The 23,813-nt window shown below is 46.7% G+C and overlaps 1 protein-coding gene across 1 annotated transcript; it reads left to right on the plus strand.

Moving 5' to 3' along the window:
- The first annotated feature begins 1,303 nt into the window (after positions 1-1,303).
- Positions 1,304-22,955, plus strand: LOC133366589 (alpha-2,8-sialyltransferase 8F-like). The gene is made up of 7 exons (XM_061589844.1): positions 1,304-1,933; positions 11,679-11,744; positions 14,629-14,781; positions 17,655-17,799; positions 18,649-18,761; positions 20,224-20,310; positions 22,505-22,955. The coding sequence occupies exons 1-7, from the start codon at positions 1,833-1,835 to the stop codon at positions 22,854-22,856; spliced, it is 1,017 nt and encodes a 338-aa protein (XP_061445828.1). The 5' UTR covers positions 1,304-1,832; the 3' UTR covers positions 22,857-22,955.
- The last annotated feature ends 858 nt before the right edge of the window (positions 22,956-23,813 follow it).

Here is a 23,813-nt window from a genome sequence, read left to right on the forward strand (position 1 = left end):
TGATATCGGCTGTTTTATTTTCAATACCTTTCCTAATTATTGCTAGCATGGAATTTGCCTTTTTCACAGCTGCCGCACACTGGGTCGACATTTTCATCGTGCTGTCCACTACAACCCCGAGGTCTCTCTCCTGGTCGGTCACCGCCAGTTCAGACCCCATGAGCGTATATGTGAAATTAAGATTTTTGCTCCAATATGCATAATTTTACACTTGTTTATATTGAATTGCATTTGCCATTTTTCCGCCCAGTCACTCAGTTTGGAGAGATCTTTTTGGAGCTCTTCGAAATCCCTTTTTGTTTTAACAACCCTGAACAATTTAGTGTCGTCAGCAAACTTGGCCACTTCACTGCTCACTCCTAATTCTAGGTCATTAATGAACAAGTTGAAAAGTACAGGTCCCAATACCGATCCTTGAGGGACTCCACTTTCTATAGCCCTCCATTGGGAGAACTGTCCGTTTATTCCTACTCTCTGCTTTCTGCTTCTTAACCAATTCCTTATCCACAAGAGGACCTCTCCTCTTATTCCATGACTGCTAAGCTTCCTCAGAAGTCTTTGGTGAGGTACCTTGTCAAACGCTTTTTGAAAGTCTAAGTACACTATGTCCACTGGATCACCTCTATCTATATGCTTGTTGACACTCTCAAAGAATTCTAGTAGGTTACTGAGACAGGACTTTCCCTTGCAGAAGCCATGCTGGCTCTGCTTCAGCAAGGCTTGTTCTTCTATGTGCTTAGTTAATCTAGCTTTAATAATACTTTCTACCAGTTTTCCAGGGACAGAAGTTAAGCTAACTGGCCTGTAATTTCCGGGATCCCCTCTGGATCCCTTTTTGAAGATTGGCGTTACATTTGCCACTTTCCAGTCCTCAGGCACGGAGGAGGACCCGAGGGACAAGTTACATATTTTAGTTAGCAGATCAGCAATTTCACATTTGAGTTCTTTGAGAACTCTCGGGTGGATGCCATCCGGGCCCGGTGATATGTCAGTTTTTATATTGTCCATTAAGCCTAGAACTTCCTCTCTCGTTACCACTATTTGTCTTAGTTCCTCAGAATCCCTTCCTGCAAATGTTAGTTCAGGTTCAGGGATCTGCCCTATATCTTCCACTGTGAAGACAGATGCAAAGAATTCATTTAGCTTCTCTGCAATCTCCTTATCGTTCTTTAGTACCAATCGCCTCCCTAGATGGTCTGGAAGCAGTCTGTTTAATTTGTAATGTTGTAGGTAATGATTAGCAGGTTTTGTTAGTGGGATCCACCCTTTCTTCCTGTGCTTTGCAAACAGATGAAGATATTTCTTACAATGACCTCTGTACTAACAATAAGGGGATCTGCCAAACCACAATTAGTGATTAGGCTTTTCAGTTTGCAGAAAATATTGTGAGCGAATTTGTTATGTCTGCCTGAACAAGTGAGGAGGGCTGCCTTGATCAGGCATATTTTGTGTGTGGCTCTAGGGAACTTTGCTGTCCTCTGTTGGATTCAGAATTTGGGGCTGGATGGAAGTATGATTGGACCTGGCCATACGGTTCTTGGGAATAACACTAAAGGGTTGATCTGGTTTTGGGGTAATAAAACTTGTGTCCATTGTGTGCAGCAGTGCATTTCTGAAAGGCATGACATTCCCTGCGGGCAAATTAGCGGTTACAGGAAAGAACAGTGAATGTGAAGTGTGGCTGCCTTTTTGAGGCAGATGTCTTGAGCTAGCTCAGGTATGATTGATGCTGTTCGGGGTCAATTTCGGTGGTAGCTGTACAGGACACACCTGAAGAAACCACGAAGCCCAGAAGAACTGGACTGTGCGACTTGACTCCAGTTTTCTGTGCCATGTCCTTCAACTTGCAGCTTGGGAAACAGAACTTTGCACTGGGCCTCTGTGTAGTTTTCCTCATCAGCCTCACTCTTTCGCTGTTACAGAGAGCAGCCAGGTGAGTAAGACCTCTTTCTTGGGGGGGGGGTGATCGTGGGCTAGGAACGGCATGGCCATGAGGCTTGAAAGCCTGCTCTCAGATGTAGTCAAAATTAAATAACAAAAGATGCCGTTCTTATGAACAGCCTTCCCCATGCCTGCTTTAAATAGCTTCCAGAGTATGGGGTTAGAAAAAGGGAGGACAAGATGAGTTTTGGAAAAGCTATGAAAGAGAGTACAAATTAGAAGTGGAGGTCCACTACAATAAAGTGGGACCTTGGGATCCAGGGCAGAATTCAGAAGAAGCAGATTCTGCAAGCAATGCATCCCTAGTTTTATTTCTTTGCAGGGGAAAACCTGTAGACTAGAGGCAGCTCTGAGAATCCTTTTATTTATTTATTTATTTATCATTTGATTTCTATCTTGCCCTCCTTCCAGCAGGAGCCCAGGACGGCAAACAGAAACACTAAAAACACTTTAAAACATCATAAAAACAGACCTTGAAATACATTAAAACAAAGCAACATTTAAAACATTTTTTAAAAAAAGCTTTAAAACAATCTTTTAAAAAAGGGTTAAAAACATATTTAAAAAACACATAAACAAGCAATTCTAACACAGACACAGACTGGGATAGGTCTCAACTGAAAAGGCTTTTTAAAAAATGTAGACACTTTAAACAACAGCATGTACAAGGGGGAAGGCGTAGGGACGGGGTTCCGTGGAGTGTGCAATGGCTAGGAGCTCTGAAATTAATCCCGGTGCTATGCGTGATGTTAGGTCCAAACCCAACACGCAAGCCGTCCTGTCTCCCCAACTCTCTTATTACACCCGGGAAGAGTGCGGAGCTGGGTGCAAATGAACCCACCGCCAGAGACCAAGTAACACACGAAAAAAGCCTTTGCAAAGGGGACCCAATACTTACACGCCAAAGCCTGCGAGCATGGGAACTCCGTTTATTTGGAAGTCAGGGAATATATAGGCTTACCCCAAAGTTTACAATATCGGGTTCACGTCATAATAACAAAAGAAGCAGTTGTCCATAATTACAGTTTCAGGAGCATATGAAAGGAGGTAAAGGGGTACAGGAAAGGGGCACAATTGGAAACATCAAAACTATCTTCCAGACTTTGTGTCTGCCTATTTCACATGTCCTTGAGATAAGCACTATGCAGGAACAGACAAAGACAGTTATGGAGGGGAGGCCCAGCTGCAACCGGGCGCCCCCTATAAACTAGAGACAGCCATGATATTGCTTTGCTTGCATATCAAAGGAGTAGAACAAGTCAAGGATATGAGGGGCATAGGAACAGCATTTGACATTTTTGTGTAAGGCACATTAGCAACAATAAGCGAGGTTACATGATCGTGATTAAGAAATGCATAGCAGGGAAGTTTCCAGCTTAAACCGGCTTTTATTATGCGAGCCGCTGGAATGTAGGTAAGGGTCAGGTCACCAGGAAATAAACCGACATTTTATATCAAAGTCAAATAAAGGCCACTTTGGTTCTATTTCCCATAAAGCCCAAGCTGATGTTGGCCTAGGTGAACTGTAGTACCAAAAGGGAACAGAAGATCATGATTATCCTTAACAATTCCCCCCTTTCAGCCCTGAGAGACTAACTAGTCTCTCAGGCAGCTGTATTCTCTTACTTGGGCTGCCAGATCGGTCTTAACGCCATTTCCACATAGGTTGGTTGTGCCTTTTGAGAATAGGCCAGAGCCAATTTGCTCACACAGGCTGAACCCAACTGTACCAGGTTGGGGATACATTGTAAGCAACAACACACCGTCACTAACAGGGCAATCACCATGCCTATATACAGTAAAATTTTATGCCAATCGGGCCATGCAGAAAACCAATCAGAAAATCCTGAGAACAAAGAATAATTCCCAATACGTTCCACCTCCTGGTAAATATTTCCGATGTCATTAATATGTTTAATTACATCGGCCTTACTATCAGTGATGTGAGTACAACATTCGCTCCCTATCAGCGAACAAACCCCCCCGTGAGAGCTTAATAAAAAGTCCAGGGCAAGCCGGTTTTGCAAGACCACAGTTCTAATTTGGCCTTGTTCGTTTGTGAGGTCTGCAAATGAAATGGCTGAATCGTTCATAAAACGCTCAAAAGCTTGAGACAATTCTATGAGTTCTTGATAAGTTTTGGCTGCTCCGTACATGGGAAAAAAACCTCTCAGTACTGCCTCTCCTGCGCTTCTTTTGTTACGACGGCGCAGGGTGGGCAAAGTGGGGGAAACCCGAAGCCCTGGGACCACCCTTCCCAATGTACAGGTCCAGGAGCCCGAAATTGGCAATTTCCTTACCGCTGAGTGTCCACAAAGCCACCAGAGTCCAGCTGGGGTTTGATGATCCACTAAATCCGTAAGGAAGGGCACTAAATGGTGATCTGCAAAAGTCAACTGCAACAGAAGTTGCCAAATGGACAGCCAGGTCAGGCCTTCTACCCTACGCGTTCCATTTATGAAAGTCCAATTGCCCGGGTGTGTTGAATAAATCAAGCCATCGCATAGCATTCCCCCTGTTGGTTGGCTTCCACTGCTTACACAAATGGATTTGGCGATGGGTCCGCTTAGAACTAGCCCTCCCTCTAGTTCCTGTGAACTAGAATGCGAGGCGAAGGAGAGATACTCTTTCAACGGCAAAGGGGCCCCTGTTAAGGGGACTCCAGCCTGTCCATGCGGTGGTGTGTGTGCGCATACATAACAGGTGCCCTTTTTTGGGGCTGTTTCTTCCATCAATGCTACAAAGGTGTTACCATCCCACCCATCGCCTATTTTGGTGTTTCTTTGTTTGAACCCACCCATCTTTTTCTCTTTAGGTGGGGCTAGAGTTGCCTGTTCTTTTTCGGATTTTTGAGTATTCAACCTGTCTGTTAACCAAGCATAACAGGATGGCATACCAATGCCTACACAAAACTTTGGTCTTACCGATGACTTGGGTTGGACCTTGTTGTTCTGTACCTGAAAAGTAATCATATTATACTCTGTTCTGATGGTATTCACATCTAAATTCGAGGGGCAGCCATGGTTAGGCATGGGGCGGTATTGTCTGCACCGGAGCGCCAGTCTGATAGGCCACTCAATTTCCACCCGGATGCATTGTGTTACCCAATTGCCTGTGTAATTGTGTTGCAATACAACGGCCGCTTTGTGACACAAACGTCCAGCAATGTCGGCCTTCACTGTTCCATCTTCAATGCCTTCCACAGCGTATAAGAAAGGGTCCGGACAGTCCCGTGTATTAGGTATGGTTCGCCCAAAGTCTTTCAAATAGGTATAGTCTTTTTCGCTGCAGATTTTCACCTCGGGCGGGCAACATATGAGCCAGGCTGGGTGGAACAGAGCACAAACGGCCCATATGAAAACCCACAGCTTTTCTTTCTGCTGGAACATTTCTTACTCAATTTCTGTGCCCTGGAAGGGAAATTGAGTCGCCTGCCACTGCCCTGTGTTCTCGTTCTTCTGCAAACGTAGTTTCGGAACCTGGGGAGGAGGAGGCGCCGTTATCACCGCGGGCTTTACGTGGGAATGGTGTATCCACGATTTCCGTCCTTCCAGGAAAACAGCGGCTTGTGTAGTTAAAAGCACTTGATGTGGTCCTGTGTATCTCGGCTGCAAAGAGTCGCCCCTCACGAATTTCTTTGCCCAGACAAAATCCCCTGGAGCATATGGGTGCACTTGCTCCTCGAGTGGCACTGTTTTAGTGGACCCTGCGATTTTCCACAATTCACGGAGTCGGTTCTGTAAAGAAAGATACTGGGATACAGTTATGTGATCCCCCCCCAATAGTGAAACATCCACATTTGGCAGGGTCCCCCCTTTTGTGGGAGGCCTGCCATACATTAGCTCGTATGGGGAAAGCCCGAGGGCTTGGGTTGGGCGAGTTCGCAAGTGAAAAAGAACGAGAGGAAGTACCTGAGGCCACCTTAAGCCTGTTTCCTGAGTATACTTAGCCAATGCCGTTTTAATTTCCCTGTTCTGTCTTTCCGTGGCTCCAGATGATTGCGGATGGTAAACTGTGTGAAATAAATGCTTGATTCCCAAGCCTTCTTCTATTTTGGTCAGAATCTGTCCTGTAAAATGTGTGCCGCGGTCCGAGTCGATTATCTCTGGGACTCCAAACCGCGGTATAATCTCTTTCAACAGTAATTTTGCTACTGTTGTAGCGGTGGCGTTTGTGGTCGGGAAAGCCTCTATCCATGCTGTCAGGGGGCATACCATGACTAGAAGATGTTTCTTCCCTTCTGCTTTTGGGAGATCAACAAAGTCAATTTGTACATGCTGAAAAGGTGCAGCTGGTACAGGTCTACCCCCTTGCGGAGCCCTATTTGGTAGGGCTGGCCCATTTGCTTGACAAATGTGGCATGCTTTCACTATTGCTCCGCACACTGGCTGGATTCCAGGGGCATACCAAAAGCGTGTAATCGAGTCCACCAGCGCGTGTGTACCGTAATGGCCTCCGTGATCATGAAACCACTTAGCCGCTGTGTGATATACTGCTCTGGGTAAGCAGGCTCGACCATCAGGCATAACCCAGAGTTGTTGTTTCAGGATCGCTCCCAGCTCCGTCCATTTCTTCAACTCCTGTGGGGGTATTGAAACAGATACCGGGGGAAGAAAAGCAGTGGTTGCTAAGGCTAATGTTGGCATGCTTATTGGGAGCAATGCCGCCTGGCGTGCGGTTAAGTCTGCCAGTGCGTTTCCCAATGTCACAGGGTCCTGTTCTTTAGTATGTGCCTTGCAGTGTACTACTGCTAACTGTGAAGGCTCAAGTATAGTCTGTAATAGTTTCTGCACAAGTTCCAGGTGTTGTATTGGCTTGCCCCCTGCAGTTGTAAACCCCCGGTATTTCCATAAATGGATGTGGCAGTGTATAACCCCAAAAGCATACCTGCTGTCCGTGAAGATGGTCACCTTTTTCCCTGTTGATATCTGGCATGCTCTAGCCAAAGCATAGATCTCTGCTGCTTGTGCACCCCATCGTCCCGGGAGCGCTGCCGCCTCCACCACCTCCCATTGTGTCGTTATTGCAAAACCCGTGTATCTTACCCCATTCTGATAATAGGAACTACCGTCCGTGAAGAGAATGACATCTGATTCCGGTAGCGGTTCATCAGACAGATCTGGCCTGATCTGCAGGGTAGATTGCAAAACTTCCACACAATCATGATCCGGGAGGGGTGGAGGTAGCTCAGGCAAGAGAGTAGCCGGGTTCAGTGGTCCACAACGTTCAAACCGCACATTGGGGTCCTCCAAAAGTTCCGCCTCCAGTTGTTGCTGTCTCTGGGCTGAAAACACCTGCGTGGTACCTTTGCGTAACAAGGCGGATAATGCATGCGAAGTCCAGACAGTAGTGGAGTGTCCCAGGGTCAGCCCTTTTACCTTGGTTAGAAGCAGGGCCGCCGCGGTCAGCGTACGGGTGCAAGTGGGGGTTCCGCGGGCTACATTGTCGATCTGTTGCGAGTAAAATGCCACTGGGAAGTGGCTGGGGCCATACATCTGTGTCAGGACCCCGCTAGCCACCCCCGACCTCTCGTGGACAAACAAATGAAAAGGTTTACTGTAATTCGGTGGTTTCAGAGACATTGATGTGGCCACACTCTGTTTCAATAGTTCAAATGCCTTTTCATTGTCCCGGCTCCACTGTATCTGATCTGGAGCTTTACTCGCAGTGAGCGCATGTAGCGGTTTGCTCAATTCGCCGCAAGACGGCAGCCATGGTCTGCAAAACCCAATCAAGCCCAGGAACCCTCTTAACTGTCTCTTGTTTTTAGGAAGTGGGCAATTCTGTATGGTGGTAACACGCCCCGGGTCCATTTGCCGTCCCTCCGATGTCAAAATGAACCCCAAGTATTTCACTTTTTCTGACAGCCACTGGATTTTCTTCGGGTCTATTTTATGACCCCTTGAGTGCAAATATAGCAAAAAGGCCTTACTGTCTTCTCGCAGCGCCCCCTGGTGTTCGTTAGCAATCAGGATGTCATCAACGTACAACACCAACACGGAACCTCTTTTTGGGGTGAACCCTTCGAGGTCGTCTCTCAAACATTGACTAAACACCCCGGGACTATCACAGTATCCCTGTGGGATTCTTGTCCACACGAAAGAGCGTTGGTCCCATTCGAACCCGAACAAATGCTGCGAATCTGGGTGGAGAGGAATGCTAAAAAAGGCATTTTTTAAATCAATGACGGTAAACCACTTAGCATCCCACGGAATCTGACTAATGATCGTCACTGGGTCTGGAACAACAGTATGCAAAGGAACCACATACCTGTTCACTGCCCTTAAGTCTTGGCAAAATCTCCATCGAATGGGATCCCCTGGTTTCTTGGGTGGTTTCTTTATTGGTAGAATGGGCGTGTTGCAGGGGGTTCGCTGTGGCCGGATGACTCCCTTGGCGATGAACCCTTCGATTATAGGGCGTATGCCTTCTCGGGCTTCTAGAGACAAGGGGTACTGAGCGACATTTGGCGGAGGGAGGAACGGTTTTACCTGGATTCTAACAGGGCTCACTGATCGCAACAATCCTACATCCGTATCCTCTGTGCCCCATAGATCCGGCGGCAAGTCGGCAAGATCCTCTGGCAGATGATAACCTAGGTGTTTGTGTTTAATTGTATTCCCTTCTGGTACCCCCAAAACACTCATCAGTAAGCCCACCCCTTCAGGGGTGCAGGTTAAGGTAGCCTCCAGTTTACACAACATATCGCGACCCATCAAAGAAATAGGGCATGAAGCAGAATAGAGAAAGACATGGTTAAACATCTTATCATTGTATTTCACTTGCAATGGTAACGTGACGCACATGGGTGTGGGGTTTCCGTCTACCCCCATTGTCATTTTTACTTCTCTACTTAACCAAGTTTCAGAAATAACATTTATCAGAGAATATGTAGCTCCTGTGTCTACTAAAAAGGTCACCGCTTGCCCTTGTATGTCCAAGGCAAGCCTGGGTTCCTGGGTTGGGAGAGAGAGAGAGAGGAAAAGACCTGCCAAAGACATAAGATTCATTAACCCTGCTCCCAGTCCCTCCCTCCCTATGGGTAGTCATTGTTGATTTTGCTGCGGTATTTGCCGCCCGCCGTACTGGTCCCATGAAGCCGGTGTTTGCTGAGCAGCGACGGGCGGAGGCGGGGGTGGGAACCCTGCGTTCGCATCTGTACCTACGAAATCTGGGTAAAAGGGGTTGTTAGTATTTTGTTGCAAATCCCCTGTCCTCCACGGACAGTCCTTCTTGAAATGAGTGTATTCACCACACTGGAAGCAAGCTCTATCTCCTTGCCAAGAATTCCTCATTTGTCCCCTTCCTCTCTGCATTCCGGCTCTCGGCCCCCTCGGAAAGCCTCTACCCCTACCTCGAAATCCTCTATTTGGTGGCTGGCCTCTTATAGCAAGAGCCAACATTTCAAAGTCCTCTTTCTTTTCCTTTTTTCTCGTTTTCTCCTTATCCTTATCCCAAACAAAGTCCGCCACTTCCAAAATCACAGTCACAGCCTCCCCCCCCCCATCCAGGTCTAAAATTCAAAAAGAAGTCCCTCACCGCTGGTTGCGCTTGGTGAACGAAATTAGCAATGAGGGTCGGGTGGTCCAGCACGTTTTCGGGGTCCAGATTAGTATAACTGCGTGCTCCCTCTAGCAAGCGCGACCAGAATTTCCTGGGAGGTTCGCCGGCCTCTTGTTTGATTGCCATAAATTTAGCTTGGTTGGGGGGCTTCTGTGACATCCGCTCTAAGTGCCTCAAAATCCTATCTCTATCGGTCTGCAACTGAGCGCGGCGAGGCTGCGTCCAGTCTCCCGCTGCCCAGGCTGCAGCCGTCTGAGCTCGTTCCGGCCAAGCCCTGTTTACCGCCGCCTCCGCGGCCCAAGCAGTCTCCAACGTCCACAACCTGCTACGTTCTTCACCTGTCAAAACTCTCCTCAGCAAATGCTCCACATCCGAGTACGTCGGATTGTGGCTTTCAAACAGTCTGGCTAGCAATTCCCTGATTTTTCTCGGCTGTTCCCCAAAGGTTCCAGCCATAGTGCTCCATTCCTTCAAGTCCCATTCTAGCCAACTTTTCAACTCCACTACTTCTGTACGCTGGATGCCCCCACGGCCATCCACGTACGGTTGGTCATGTATAACAAGAGGCATCTCCAACGCCTCTGCCTCCTTCCTTTTCTTATCCTTGTTTCGCTGGCGCGTGTCCACACCCCCTGAGGCCCCCTTCTCTTTTCCTTTTTCATCTGTCTCCTGTTCTGAGATAGTTGAAAAACCCTTCTCCTCCAAATTGGGATACCCGCCTCCGGGAGCTGGTGGCGGATCTGGAGCGGAAGGTATTATAGAACGGGTAAGGACCGTTCTTTTAAATGACGTATCATCATTAAAATACTGAGGAGGGGGTTCCTCAATGGACAAAGTTCTAACTGCCATCAAAGTAAGACTATCCCATTTTTGCGACCCTATTTTCCATAGGAGCCAAAATTCCAATTGATCCGGGTGGGTATCCCCAATCCGCCTCCGCACTCCCAGCAACGGAGCGGTTTCAAAGGACCCACCCCTCGGCCACCGTTCACCCGGTGCCGACACTGCAGTCATCCGTGGCCACTCTTCCTCACAGAGCTCTATCATCTTTTTCTTTTTTAGGCCTCTTCTTCTAACCGGCAATTCCTCTTCTTGCCACAGCATGCACATGATTCCCAAGGGGCTGTCCTTTACCGGCACGCTCCCTTTATTTCCCATGGCGTCTGGCAGCGGGTTTCTTTCCTCAGCTATGCTTTATCCCCAAAATGTCAAAGCCGTCCGCCTTTATTGATAACCGAGAAAAAAAAAAATTCTCGTGGCGCCTGTTATCAAATAAAGGGGTGCAATGGCAAAAAGGGGGTCCGCACAAGGGATCCCGGACGAGCCCCCAATTGTTAGGTCCAAACCCAACACGCAAGCCGTCCTGTCTCCCCAACTCTCTTATTACACCCGGGAAGAGTGCGGAGCTGGGTGCAAATGAACCCACCGCCAGAGACCAAGTAACACACGAAAAAAGCCTTTGCAAAGGGGACCCAATACTTACACGCCAAAGCCTGCGAGCATGGGAACCCCGTTTATTTGGAAGTCAGGGAATATATAGGCTTACCCCAAAGTTTACAATATCGGGTTCACGTCATAATAACAAAAGAAGCAGTTGTCCATAATTACAGTTTCAGGAGCATATGAAAGGAGGTAAAGGGGTACAGGAAAGGGGCACAATTGGAAACATCAAAACTATCTTCCAGACTTTGTGTCTGCCTATTTCACATGTCCTTGAGATAAGCACTATGCAGGAACAGACAAAGACAGTTATGGAGGGGAGGCCCAGCTGCAACCGGGCGCCCCCTATAAACTAGAGACAGCCATGATATTGCTTTGCTTGCATATCAAAGGAGTAGAACAAGTCAAGGATATGAGGGGCATAGGAACAGCATTTGACATTTTTGTGTAAGGCACATTAGCAACAATAAGCGAGGTTACATGATCGTGATTAAGAAATGCATAGCAGGGAAGTTTCCAGCTTAAACCGGCTTTTATTATGCGAGCCGCTGGAATGTAGGTAAGGGTCAGGTCACCAGGAAATAAACCGACATTTTATATCAAAGTCAAATAAAGGCCACTTTGGTTCTATTTCCCATAAAGCCCAAGCTGATGTTGGCCTAGGTGAACTGTAGTACCAAAAGGGAACAGAAGATCATGATTATCCTTAACAGTGATCTTTTTTTTTCTCCCAGAGAGAAGACTACATTACAACAGTTAGGAAAATGCCGGGAATTTCAATTATGGGATTTCTCTCAAAGGTAAGTACTGCTGGTTGGCAGGTCTGGCTCTCCAGGTGTGGGGAACTTTGGGCCATATGGTGCTGAACTACAGCTCCCATCATCACAGGCCATTGGGCATGCTTGCTGGAGCTGATGGAAATTGTAGTTCCCTATCCCTGCATTAGGCAGAGAGAGACTGCTGATTTTGAGTATTGTGGAAGGGCAACAAATTGTTAAACTGTTTTTGTTGTTGTTATATGCCTTCAAGTCGATTACGACGTACGGCGACCCTATGAATCAGCGACCTCCAAGAGCTTCGGTTATAAACCACCCTGTTCAGACCTTGTAAGTTCAGGTCTGTGGCTTCCTGTATGGAATCAATCCATCTCTTGTTTGGCCTTCCTCTTTTTCTACTCCCTTCTGTTTTTGCCAGCATTATTGTCTTTTCTAGTGAATCCTGTCTTCTCATTATGTGTCCAAAGTATTGTTATGAGCATGGGAGGGGGGCTGGAATGGATGATTTCTGTCGGTCACCTTTCCAGCCTCTGATTTGGAATCCTATGCCTGGGAGGCTGGCTCTGCTAGCCAGATGAATCTCCTTTGTTAATCAAGTAGAGTGGCTAGGTAGTTAATGGTCCTATTTAGTTGCCCCGGCAACTGGTGAAAGGGGCTAGGAAGATCCTTTTGTCATTTTAAACGCTACAGGAGAGCCTTCCCCCCACTCCTGGCAGCTAGTAGAGGTGTGGGCTGGTAGTTTCGGGTGTGTTCTAGAGGATGGCTGGGGCTGCAGGCATGAAGAGAGGCTGGCTCCCTGCATCGTGGCGATAGGATGCCCCTGCACCCGGATGGAAAAGCTGGATATTAGATTGCTGATGCCTTGAACCCCTCCATCCTAAGCTCAGGTTGCAATGTGTGTAAATAAATAAACCATATTCCATAAAGACACCGCAGTCTCCACTGACCTTCTTTCCAAAGGAAACCAAACCCTGGATGGGCGCAGGAACCCCCCAGAATCTCACCGCTCGGAGATTGAGGAGGTGCGCAACAGTATGATAACCTCAGTTTCATCATTTTAGCTTCTAGCGATAGTTCTGGTTTAATTTGTTCTAACACCCAATTATTTGTCTTTTTCACACTCCATGGTATATGCAAAACTCTCCTCCAACACCACATTTCAAATGAGTTGATTTTTCTCTTATCCGCTTTTTTCACTGTTTAATTTATTATTGGATTTTTGCTTCTAGGAAATTCCTCCCACTTGTGAATTTTCACCCTATTTTCTCCCCTCCCATCCATCGTTTGACGCTAACTTGCTATTATTTAATGTAATGGTAATGTGAAAAGTGGGAGAACAAGGAGGCCATAAGAGCTAGCTAGAAGCTTGCTTTATGTTTGGGGCTTTTGACGTTTAGAGAAAAGGTGAGTAAGAGGAGACATGATAGAGGTTTATAAAATAATGCATGGTGTGGAGAAAGTGGATACAGAAAAGCTTTTCTCCTTCTCTCATATCACTAGAACTTGGGGTCATCCGATGAAGCTGAATGCTGTAAGATTTAAGACAGCCAAAAGAAAGTCCTTCACAGAGCACAGAGTGAAACTGGAATTCGCTCCCGCAGGTAGTGGTGATGGCTACCAAAGAGGATGGCTTTAAGAGAGGATTAGACAAATTCATGGAGGATAAGGCTATCAACGGCTACTAGCCACAACGGTTATGCTCTGCCTTCAGGCTATCATAGGCAATATGTCCCGGAATACCAGTTGCTGGGAATCACGAGCCGGGAGAGTGCTATTCTGCTCAGCTCTTGCCTTCAGGCTTCCCATAGGCACCTGGTTGGCCACTGTGAGAACAGCAGGAATAGATGGACCGTTGCCCTGATCCAGGACACTCTTATGCTTAAACAGGGCTGGGGAACCTGTGGCCTCCAGATGTTGGACTACAACTCCTTTCGTCCCTGACCATTTGGCATGCTTGTGGAGGCTGATGGGAGTCAGATTCCAGCAACTGCAGGGCCACAGGTTCCTTCCTTTAAACATATGAATGGTTGGGATTCCACATTCTTATTTTAAACATATGAATGGCCGGGATTCCACATTCTTATTTTAAACATATGAATGGTCGGGATTCCACATTCTTATTTTAAACATATGAATGGTCGGGATTCCACATTCTTATTTTAAACATAGTGTTGCGCGCATCCCCCAATCTCCGAGCGGTGAGATTTCGGGGGTCCTGTGCCTCTCCAGGGTTTGGTTTCCTTGGGAGAAAGGTCAGGGGAGACTGCGGTGTCTTTATGAAATATGGTTTATTTATTTACACATATTCCAACCTGGGCTCAAGGATGGAGGGGTTCAATGCATCAGCAGTCCAATACCCAGCTTTTCCATCTGGGTTGCAAGAGGCATCCTAAAGCCATGGTGCAAAGGGATAGCCTCTCTGCGGGGCTGCAGCCCCAGCCATTCTCTAGCCACACTAAAAACTACAAGCACAACTCTGCTAGCTGCCAGGAGTGGGGGAGAGCTTCTCCATGAGAGTTTCAATCACAAAAGGGGTCTTCCTAGCCCATTCTCCATTGCTAGGCAACTGATCGGCCCATTATCTTACCTGGCCAATCTATTTGGTTAACAAAAGACTCATTTGACCAGCAGAGAGTTCCTCATTCCAAGGCACAGGATTCCAAATCAGAGGCTGGAAAGGGGACCCACAGGAATCATCCATCCTAACCCCCATGCTCATAGCAATATGAATGGTCAGGATTCCACATTCTGTTCAGAGGTACTAGATTCCGAGTTGCAAGGACACACAGGTGTGTTCAAAAAGCTAAATCCAATTGGATGGATGCTAGGTAGCCTTTAACATGACTCTCTCTCTCTCTCTCTCTCTCTCTCTCTCTCTCTCTCCCCTTCTCCCTCCCCCCCCCGGCAGTGCTCAGTTTAACAGAACAGCCAGTGATGAGGAGCAGCTTCGTGTGATCCAAACATGGAATTTCAAAAAAGAGGATAAGAAGATTCTGGAGCATCTGCTGCTTACTCAGACATGCCATTGGGAACCCAATGCAGCAGTGCTGGCCCAATACAGGTAATGGAAGACAGCGGGCATGGCCAGAGGCAAAAAAGTGGGTAGAACAAAGGACAAGATCCATGCATTTGTATAGTAAGTATCCTAACTCTTGTCCAGAGAAGCAGACTCAGGACTTGAAAACTGGGTTTTTTATGAAGCCTTATTGCAGAAGTCGGTACAGGAACACAGATCAAATATTGTGGGCATGAATCAGGATACAGAGCGCTGGCAGGTGTAAACAAGGCATGGAAGCAGCAACAGAGAGTTGTCACAACAAGGATCCCCCCTGACACTCCTTATGAAAAAGAGGAGGGTGGGCACACTACTCTCACTGGCTCACTCTAGCATTTTCCAGCCTTTGTGGCAAGGCGGGGGCTCCTCCTAGGAGCAGAGAAGAATTTATCTACCTGTAACTACCTTGTGGCTCCTTCTAGAAGCAGAGGAGAATTTATCTAACTACCTTTTGGCTTTTCTATGTGACCTCAGGGAAATTGCCAGCTCTCTTTCTGGGAGAGAATCCTCCTTATTGGCCTTCTTAAGGGGCGTGGCCAAGGGACAGTTCCAAGGGCTACAGCTCAGTGACAGAGCATCTGCTTTGCAGGCGGAAAGGCATCTCCAGTTAGGGCTGGGAAAGAACCGTGCCTAAAACCCTGAAGAGATGTTGCCAGTCAGTGCATCCAATACTGGGCTAGTAGGGCTAATTCGTTTCACTCAGGGTGAGGCAGCTTCCTATGCTCCTAAGGGCCAGACAAAGAGGACTGGAGGGCCACACTCATCCTCTGGGCCTGAAGTTCCTCACCCCTAATGAATAGCTTTCCCTTTTGAAACTGTCTGGTGTGGATGTCCCCTGGTTATGTTCATTTTTCTATTTAACCAAAATGTCTGTTCTGCTCAAAATATAAAAACTTATATAAAACAGGTTGTATAGCACAGTGGGGAGGAGAGCCTGGCTGGGAGTCCAGAGTCTGTGAGTTCAAATCCCCGCTCGTGTCTCCTGGGTGTCAAGGCCAGCTAAAGATCATCCCCAGTGAGTGGCTCAGGGGTTACGTGCCCTGCCACCTGTGCAGCCGTGGGCAAGCTGTATAGTCCCAAGGAGCCCAGTTGCCCCCCAGCTGGCAGTTGTGGAGAAGGAAGGGGCTGGCTTGTGCAGCCGTGGCAAGCTGAGCAGGCCCTAGCCATCTGGTGAGGACTAGCCTCAGAGGGAGGCAATGGTAAACCCCCTCTGAATACCGCTTACCATGAAAACCCTATTCATAGGGTACCCATAAGTTGGGATCGACTTGAAGGCAGTCCATAAAAACATATGCAGTATACAGTTTAAAAATGTAGCACTCAGTGGCCCAGTTCAGATGTAACTCTCAACTAAACCATGGCTAAGCATGAAAGCACAAATATGCACGTGCTCACGGTATAGTGACTCTCTCACTCCTTCCTTGGTTCCTGCTGCTGCTGCAGTGATGCCCAGAGCTAAGCCATGGTTTGGCTTAGCATTAGGTGTGAACTCAGGCTCATGGTTTGTCTCATTCCAGACAAACCATGAGCAGTAACCCAAGAACAAATCTTGGTGCAGCAGCACAAAAGGCCCTATGATCACGGCACAGATCTTGGGAGCATATCCTGTGGTGAAAGTGCCTCTTCCAAGGACCGCAGTGTTTGGGCGAGTGAGTAGGGAATAAAGCGGTCCATCAAGTAGGCTGGTCCCAAGTTGTTTAGGGCTTTATATACAACCAGCAAGACCTTGGCCCAGTAATAGAATGGTAGCAAGTGTGGTTCCTTCAGCCACGGTGGTCATATCTACACCCTACATTTAAAACACGTGGCTTCTCCCAATGAATCCTGAGTTTGTTAAGGGTGCTGGGAATGGTACCTCTGTGAGGAGTAAACTACAGTTCGCAGGATTCTTTGGGGAAATCCATGACTATTAAATTGCTATAAATCTGCTTGTTATACACTGATGGTAGGCTGCTCCAGTCAGGAGCCTGCATGCTGCATTCTGCACTAGCTTCCAGACCTACCGTAAGGGAGCCCCAAACAGTACAGTAATCCAGTCTCGAGAATCACCAGTGCCTAGACTACTGCTGTAGCTGTAGTACCAGCTGAAGTTGGTAAAAGGCACTCCTAGCCACTAAGGATGCACGTCTCGGGCGTTAAGAACATCAGAAGGGGCCTTCTTGATAGTTGCACCATCCTCAGGGCATTCTCTATGGCAGCCCCTAAGTTGTGGAATTCCCTCCCCACTGAGGTGCACCTGGCATCTTCGCTGTACAGTTTTCGGTAAATACTAAAGATGTGCCTCTTGACCCTGGTCTTTGGCACTTGAGATGTATGTTTTCAGGACCCACCTTCTTCGTCTGACTGTAACGTGTGAATGTAATTTGTTTTAATTGCTATTAATACTGAATTTTAGACTGCTGTAACTCACCCTGGGACCTGCTGGTGAAGGGTGGACAATAAATAAATGTTATCGCTATATAACATCAGAAGAGCCCTGCTGGATCAGGTCAAAGGCTCATCTAGTTCAGGGCCCTGCTGTCTCACACTGGCCAATCGGATGCCTATGGGAAGCCCGCAGGATGGCCCAGAGTGCAATAGCACTCTCCCCACATGCGATTTCCAGCAATTGGGATTCAGAGCCATGGGCCTCCAGTGACAAGGATGGATCTTGGAGTGCCCTCAGGCTACACACCTGCTCCTCCGAAGAGTGTGCAATGCTATCTAGAGCACTCATAGATTTTGAGGAAGAGTCCACAAAAGATCTCTTCCAAGACTCTCCCAGGTTGTCAGAGTTGGGGTTGACTAGATTTATTTGTGTGTCTCCACAAATGGGCTCAAAGGAGAATAGGCTGTCTCTTTCCCAGGGTAACCCTCATCCAGCTCTCTTCCCCTTGCAGGGCAGAGCTGGGGCAATGTTGTAATGCTTCCTTCCAGCTAGTCCTCACTAAGGAAAACACACCGCTGGGATCAAACATCAGCTTTGACGGGCATAAAGACAAGAAGATGCTGGTGAATGCTGAGCTGGTGGACTTGTTGCCAGAGGTGGGGGAATTTATTTGCCTTAAGTGGTGGAAAACTAGATAGGGGAGGAATAAGGGATAGGCCAAGGGGGCTATATCTTGATGGTAGAGCACAGGCCTTGTGTACAGAGGGTCCCAGGTTCAATCCTTGGCATCTCCAGTTAAAACGGGTGGGGATACTGCAGCCCATGGGCCTAATCTGGCCTGTCAGGCCTTCCCATTTGGCCCATGAGGCCATTTCGGCAAGCCGCACCCACATACATAACATCAGGTGTGAGACACGTAAAGGCTGATTGGCAGTGCCTGCAAAGCCCTGTTGCGCAACACTTCCCAAGTGCCCAGCAACCAGCTGGCAAGGGACTTGACAGGTGTCAATCACCTGTCATTGTTGCGATGTCAAATGATTGACACTTGGGATGCCCCACCCACCTGTCAACGTTGGCCTGGCCCACAGGAGCGGGGTAAGATAAGAACAGGAACATAGGAAGCTATTTTATACCGAGTTAGACCACTGGTCCATCTAGCTGAGTACCGTCTACACTGATTGGCAGCAGCTCTCCAGGGTGTCAGGCAGGGAATCTTTCCCAGCTCCTCCCTGGAGATGCTGGGGATTGATCCTGGGATCTTCTGCACGCAAAGCAAATGCTCTACCACTGAGCTGTGGCCTTTCCCTAATGAATTTTCCTGATTTCTCTGGCATGACTCCGGAGGTGGAGGCAGAGGGGACTGTAGGAGGTGGAGAAGCCAGAAAAGCCTTGCAGCGTTAGCAGAATTCTGCTTATCTATCTGGATCCAACCCAAATTTTATTTTCTTTCTGTGTGTATATAATTATAATTTAATATTGTTTCTCCCTCTGCAAAAACCATCTAGAGATCACCCTTCCCAGACTCCCAGTATGGGCACTGTGCAATGGTAGGCAATGGTGGGATCCTGCGAAACAGCCAGTGTGGTCAGGAGATCGACCAGGCAGATCTTGTAGTCAGGTAAGTATTACTTTTTTTCCCCCATGGGGAACTGGTGGCACTTCAAATGGGTGGGAATCATAGATAACACTGGGTCTTTTGCAATGTTCACCCCTAAACCTTTGTTGTTGTTATGTGCCTTCCAGTCGATTATGACTTATGGCGACCCTATGAATCAGCAACCTCCAATAGCATCTGTTATAAACCACCCTGTTCAGACCTTGTAAGTTCAGGTCTGTGGCTTCCTTTATGGAATCAATCCATCTCTTGTTTGGCCTTCCTCTTTTTCTACTCCCTTCTGTTTTTCCCAGCATTATTGTCTTTTCTAGTGAATCATGTCTTTTCATTATGTGTCCAAAGTATGATAACCTCAGTTTCATGATTTTAGCTTCTAGTGATAGTTCTAATGGGTTGTATTCACAGTAAACCCATTGAGGTTATTAGACATGGCTGACGTAGGTTCATTAATTTCAGTGGGACTGGTCTGAGCAGGACTTAGTTGCATACAGCCCAATATTTTTACTGAGAAGGAAGTGACATTCTGCAAAGGTCCTGCATCTCGTTGCAAATGGCCCGTTAATTAGCAGTTTCCTCTTTGCCTCTTTGTTTTAAAACAGCATTTGGGCTCAGCACTTGCTCATTTTAATATATATTGTTTTTAAGATGGCAATTAATGAGCAACTGCTCTCCCTATAAAGAGGAAAGCAATGATGCACAGAGAGACACACAGGGAGAAACATGTTGGAAGTGCTTGTTGCCTGTTAGGGCAATGCGTGTGCCAGTTTGTCCCAGTAGAAACCCAGCCCGAAAAGATTAGAGACAACACAGTTGGAGTCTTGTATGATGAATCCTTTTACTGATTCAATAGCTCACAGTAGTTACACAAGTTTCTCTCTCCTTCACTTTCGATAATGCACCCCCCACACTCAGAGATATTTTCCAAGTAACTATATAGCCTTGGCAATCCTGCCAGCTGCAGTCTCCGCTTGCTGCATGGCCTTGGGCTCTAGTGTGTGCTATTAACCCTATCCATGTCTGTTTGGAATAGTGGCTCATCATAGCTTCCAACAAAACATATCTCAGACAACAAGCACTGGCTATTTAGCAGCTGATTTAGGAATGCTGCAATCATGCAAGTGAACAGGAAGCAGCCAAGTAAAAGGGTAGAAGCCACATTAAAAGGGGAAGGAGGAAGCTATTAGTTAAAGAGGTGGTAGCTTGGGAAAGAGTCACTCATGCTTTGTGAGTCTGCATTGGACAGCCTGCTATTGTGTTTTAAGAAAAGAACAGAAGAGACAAGAAATCACAAATCAGACCTGAAAAAGGATACAAGAACAGCATGAAAAACCCTGGAAGGCAATGTGTTGGCAATGATATTTTCTGCATTCTCCATGAAGCGTGGGTGAATGAGAGCTCTCCAGTGTTTGCCTGAGACCTGATTCTGACTTTGATGTCCATTCTCCACCTTCACTCCCCAATCCAGGTTCAATCTGCCTCCCATGAATTTCTCTGAAGATGTGGGAACCAAGGCAAGCCTGGTAACCTTAAATCCCAGCATCCTTCATGCCAAGTAAGGGAAAGAGGGAAACATGCAGAAATGTAGGCTGTGACCTCATTTAGTCAATAGGAGGTGGTAACAATCCTGTACTGTATGGCTGTCTCGCCCAATTGGCTTGTTTGGGTGTCAGTGTGATGACATGTGGTTAATTCACTAGCCAAGAAATATGGCAGATTCAAACCTACATAAAAGCGGCAATTAGGGATGGAAGGATCTGTCTGTTTCGGTTCCCTCAGTTTCTCATTTTTCCAGTGTTAAATTCTGTTCTCTACATTTCTACAGCGATCTGCAATTTTTTAAAAAAAGAATCCTCATGAAAATTCTCCCAGGCTGTGGTCTGAAGGCACATGAGGCCAGCTCCCTCCTGAAGCTAAGCAGGGTCAGGTCTGGTCAGCGCCTGGATGGGAGACTGCCTGGGAACCATATGTAAGCCGCCTTGGGTTTCAATCATGAAAAGAAAGGCGGGGTAGAAATGTAATAGATAAATAAATAATAAAATTCACCATTTTAGTGCAAATTTCTCCAAATAAACTCATTTTTGTACGCAGTTTTGATAAAGATACACATTTTGCAAGCCATTTCTCATCATTTCATGCCTTTTTGCATGTTATCTTCACTCATGTATTCATTTTTATGCACACTTTCCCCTAATGTATGCATTGTTGTAAATGTTGTTTAGTTGGCGAACTGTATCCCAGAATTCCAATAAATGTGAATTTCGAAGGATGGCTCTCGTATTGTTTCGGTTCTCATATTGTTTCAGAAATTGCAAATTTGATAAATTTGCTTGCAATGTGAACTGAATCGAAATTCTTACCCATTCCTAGTGGCAATGCACCACTGAAAAGCAGGCACACATAGGTCTCCCCTGCCCGCTGCACCTTGCAGACGTCCTTTCTCTCAGATACGACAGACATGGGGTGCCTCCAGCCCATGAGTCATTTTAGGCCTGGCATGGTTTCCAGTTTGTCCCAGTTTTCTCCAAACTACACCCGTTGGGCAAGGCCATGCCTACTGATAGAACGCCTGCTTGACATGCAGACCGTCCCAGGTTCAATGCCTGGCATCTCCAAGCAGGGCTAGTATAGACATTGGGTTGAAATTCTAGTGAGCCGCTGCCATTCGGTATGGACAACACTGGATTAGATGGAGCAGTGATCGGACATGGTCTAAGTCACTGTCCTATGTTTCTATGTGATGTCAGGTGTGGGGCAGGTGGAGCCACAGTTGCCAAGGAACCATCAGGAGCCTTAAAGTGCATTCTCAATTCATCTTTGGCAAGCAAGGCTCGCTGGCACTGATCAGCTGAATGGCAGTGGGATCCACTGCGCTATAGATGCCCCCATGGGGAACTTCATAGCGTAGCTGATCCTTGCCCAAAGTTGATCAGCTGACTGGTGTTACAGTGAGCAACACTGTATATTTAGGCCATCCCAGTCTGTGGCTCATGGGACACAGTAGGGAATTGGTTCCACTCTGAAGCCACCATATGGCATCTGACTCGACCCCAAAAAAACATTGTTTGCCCCTGCTTCCAGTTAGCAAACCTTGAACCTTTAGCAAAAACAAAGTAAATCCTATAAGCCTGAAGTCTGCCCACATAGGAAACCCCACCCCCATTTCTTATTTTGTCAACGTGGTAGGATGGACAGATCAATCTATTTCCAGTCTGTATCACTATGGCATGTGTTCATCCATATGTCTGTCCCATTCAATTTCCGTATTAATCAGAATTATGTTTTCTAATGTACGAACATTCATATTTAAAATTTAAATATATAGTTTATCTCAGTGTCAGCATTTCAACACTTATATTACCCTAATATACATAAAAAATTTAAAATGCTCTTTTTTAAAGAACCGTATCACAAAATTTGGAGAAGTATGAAATCTGGATAATTATAATCACATCCATGCCATACATTGAAATTTTAAGCATGTTCTTCCACCCCTGAGAATCCTGGGAACTGTAGTTTGTTAAGGGTGCTGGGAATTGTAGCTCTCTGAAGGGTAAACTACAGTTCCCAGGATTCTTAGGGGAAAGCTATGTGGTTTAAATGTATTATTTGGATGTGACCAAAGTTGTGATCTGTGTACTAGTCTGGGAGGTGCAGATGAGACCAGGTTGCTTAAAAATGCAGATACAATGCAGTTCTCTATCTTAAGAAGAGTACAGCTTGCTTGTTTCCTTTTTCTCTTCGTGCAGATTCCAAAAACTTGAAGACCGGCGGAAGCCTTTTGCAGATGCTTTGCGCCCTTACAGGGATGCCCTCTTCCTCATCCCCGCCTTCTCCTTCATAGGAAACCATGATGTCAGCTACCGTGCTCTGTATACCATGGAGGACTTTGGTTTGGCTCAGCAAGCTGTCTTCCTGAACCCAAATTACCTGGCCCACATGGGTAACTACTGGAGGACGAAGGGTTTACGGCCATACCGTCTCTCGTCTGGCTTCATGTTTGTCAATGTCGCTTTGGAGCTCTGTAAGCACATTACCCTTTATGGATTCTGGCCCTTTCAGCATGACCTTGCCAACCAGCGCATCCTCCACCACTACTAGGATAACACTCTGCCTAAGCGCGGTGTGCATGCCATGCCGAGCGAGTTTTCACAATACCTAAGGATGTACTCCCAGGGAGTGCTGCGCTTACGTCTTGGCAAATGTCAGTGAGAGGGATGCTTGTGTGTGTGTGTGTGTCACCTGAACCATGGAAAAAAAGCTCAGCAAAACCTAAAGGTGGCAACACAGAAATTGTTCCAGCATGGACACAGGCTTTTAGGAAGGTTTGCCCAGAGGGAGTGTTTTTGCACAAGCGATCCCCTTCTTTCAGAGGCTGTTCATACAAATCAGAAGGTCTTTTTTTCCTCAGGATACATTAAGGAACATAAATGAAATTCCTCTGTAAGATCCAAGGAGGCGGCTTCTCTTACATCCTGAGATTGATCCAAACATGTGTTTTAAGTTTAGTATGATGGGAACTGGGAACTCCCAAGAGTATGGTGCAAGCTTGAGAGGGGACTTTTCTTTTGGTGGGTGAGAAATATAAGTGTTCCCTCCTCATTTTTTGGATTGTCAGAGAACTGAAAACATGAGTAGAGCTGCCAACCTCTTGGGAGGCACAGTGCATTCTGGAAGACAGTCTTGGAGAGCTGTAGCACTGGAAAAGGAGGTGACTGGTTAAACCTTGGGAAAGTTAAGACTGATGTAATACGGCATTGTTTTCAGCTCCACCCTGTATTTATCCCCTGCAACACTGTTTCTGTTCTGCTGCAGTTAATCTTCCTCCCAAAACTCTGTTATTCGTCTCACTCCTCACTATGGTGAAATCATGTAACTTACGTAATTAAGTGCTCATCTACATGCTAGCATTTCTTCGTAGCAAATACACTTCTTTTATCTTCCTTATGGATTTGCAACATCCACAGTTCCTTCTCAAATGGTAGCTGCCAATCCGTTTTTCCCATTCACACCAGTAGGCATTCCTGGGGGGAAAACTTCATGATAGCTTCTGTTTGC

The sequence above is a fragment of the Rhineura floridana genome, chromosome 11 (genome assembly GCF_030035675.1).
Source record: "Rhineura floridana isolate rRhiFlo1 chromosome 11, rRhiFlo1.hap2, whole genome shotgun sequence".
Classification (NCBI taxonomy): domain Eukaryota; kingdom Metazoa; phylum Chordata; class Lepidosauria; order Squamata; family Rhineuridae; genus Rhineura; species Rhineura floridana.

Coding starts and splice junctions, on each gene's coding strand:
- LOC133366589 (XM_061589844.1), top strand. CDS start 1,833: ATGTCCTTCAACTTGCAGCTTGGGAAACAGAACTTTGCACTGGGCCTC. Junction 1,934..11,678: donor CTGTTACAGAGAGCAGCCAG/GTGAGTAAGACC, acceptor TTTTTCTCCCAG/AGAGAAGACTACATTACAAC. Junction 14,782..17,654: donor GCAGTGCTGGCCCAATACAG/GTAATGGAAGAC, acceptor TTCCCCTTGCAG/GGCAGAGCTGGGGCAATGTT.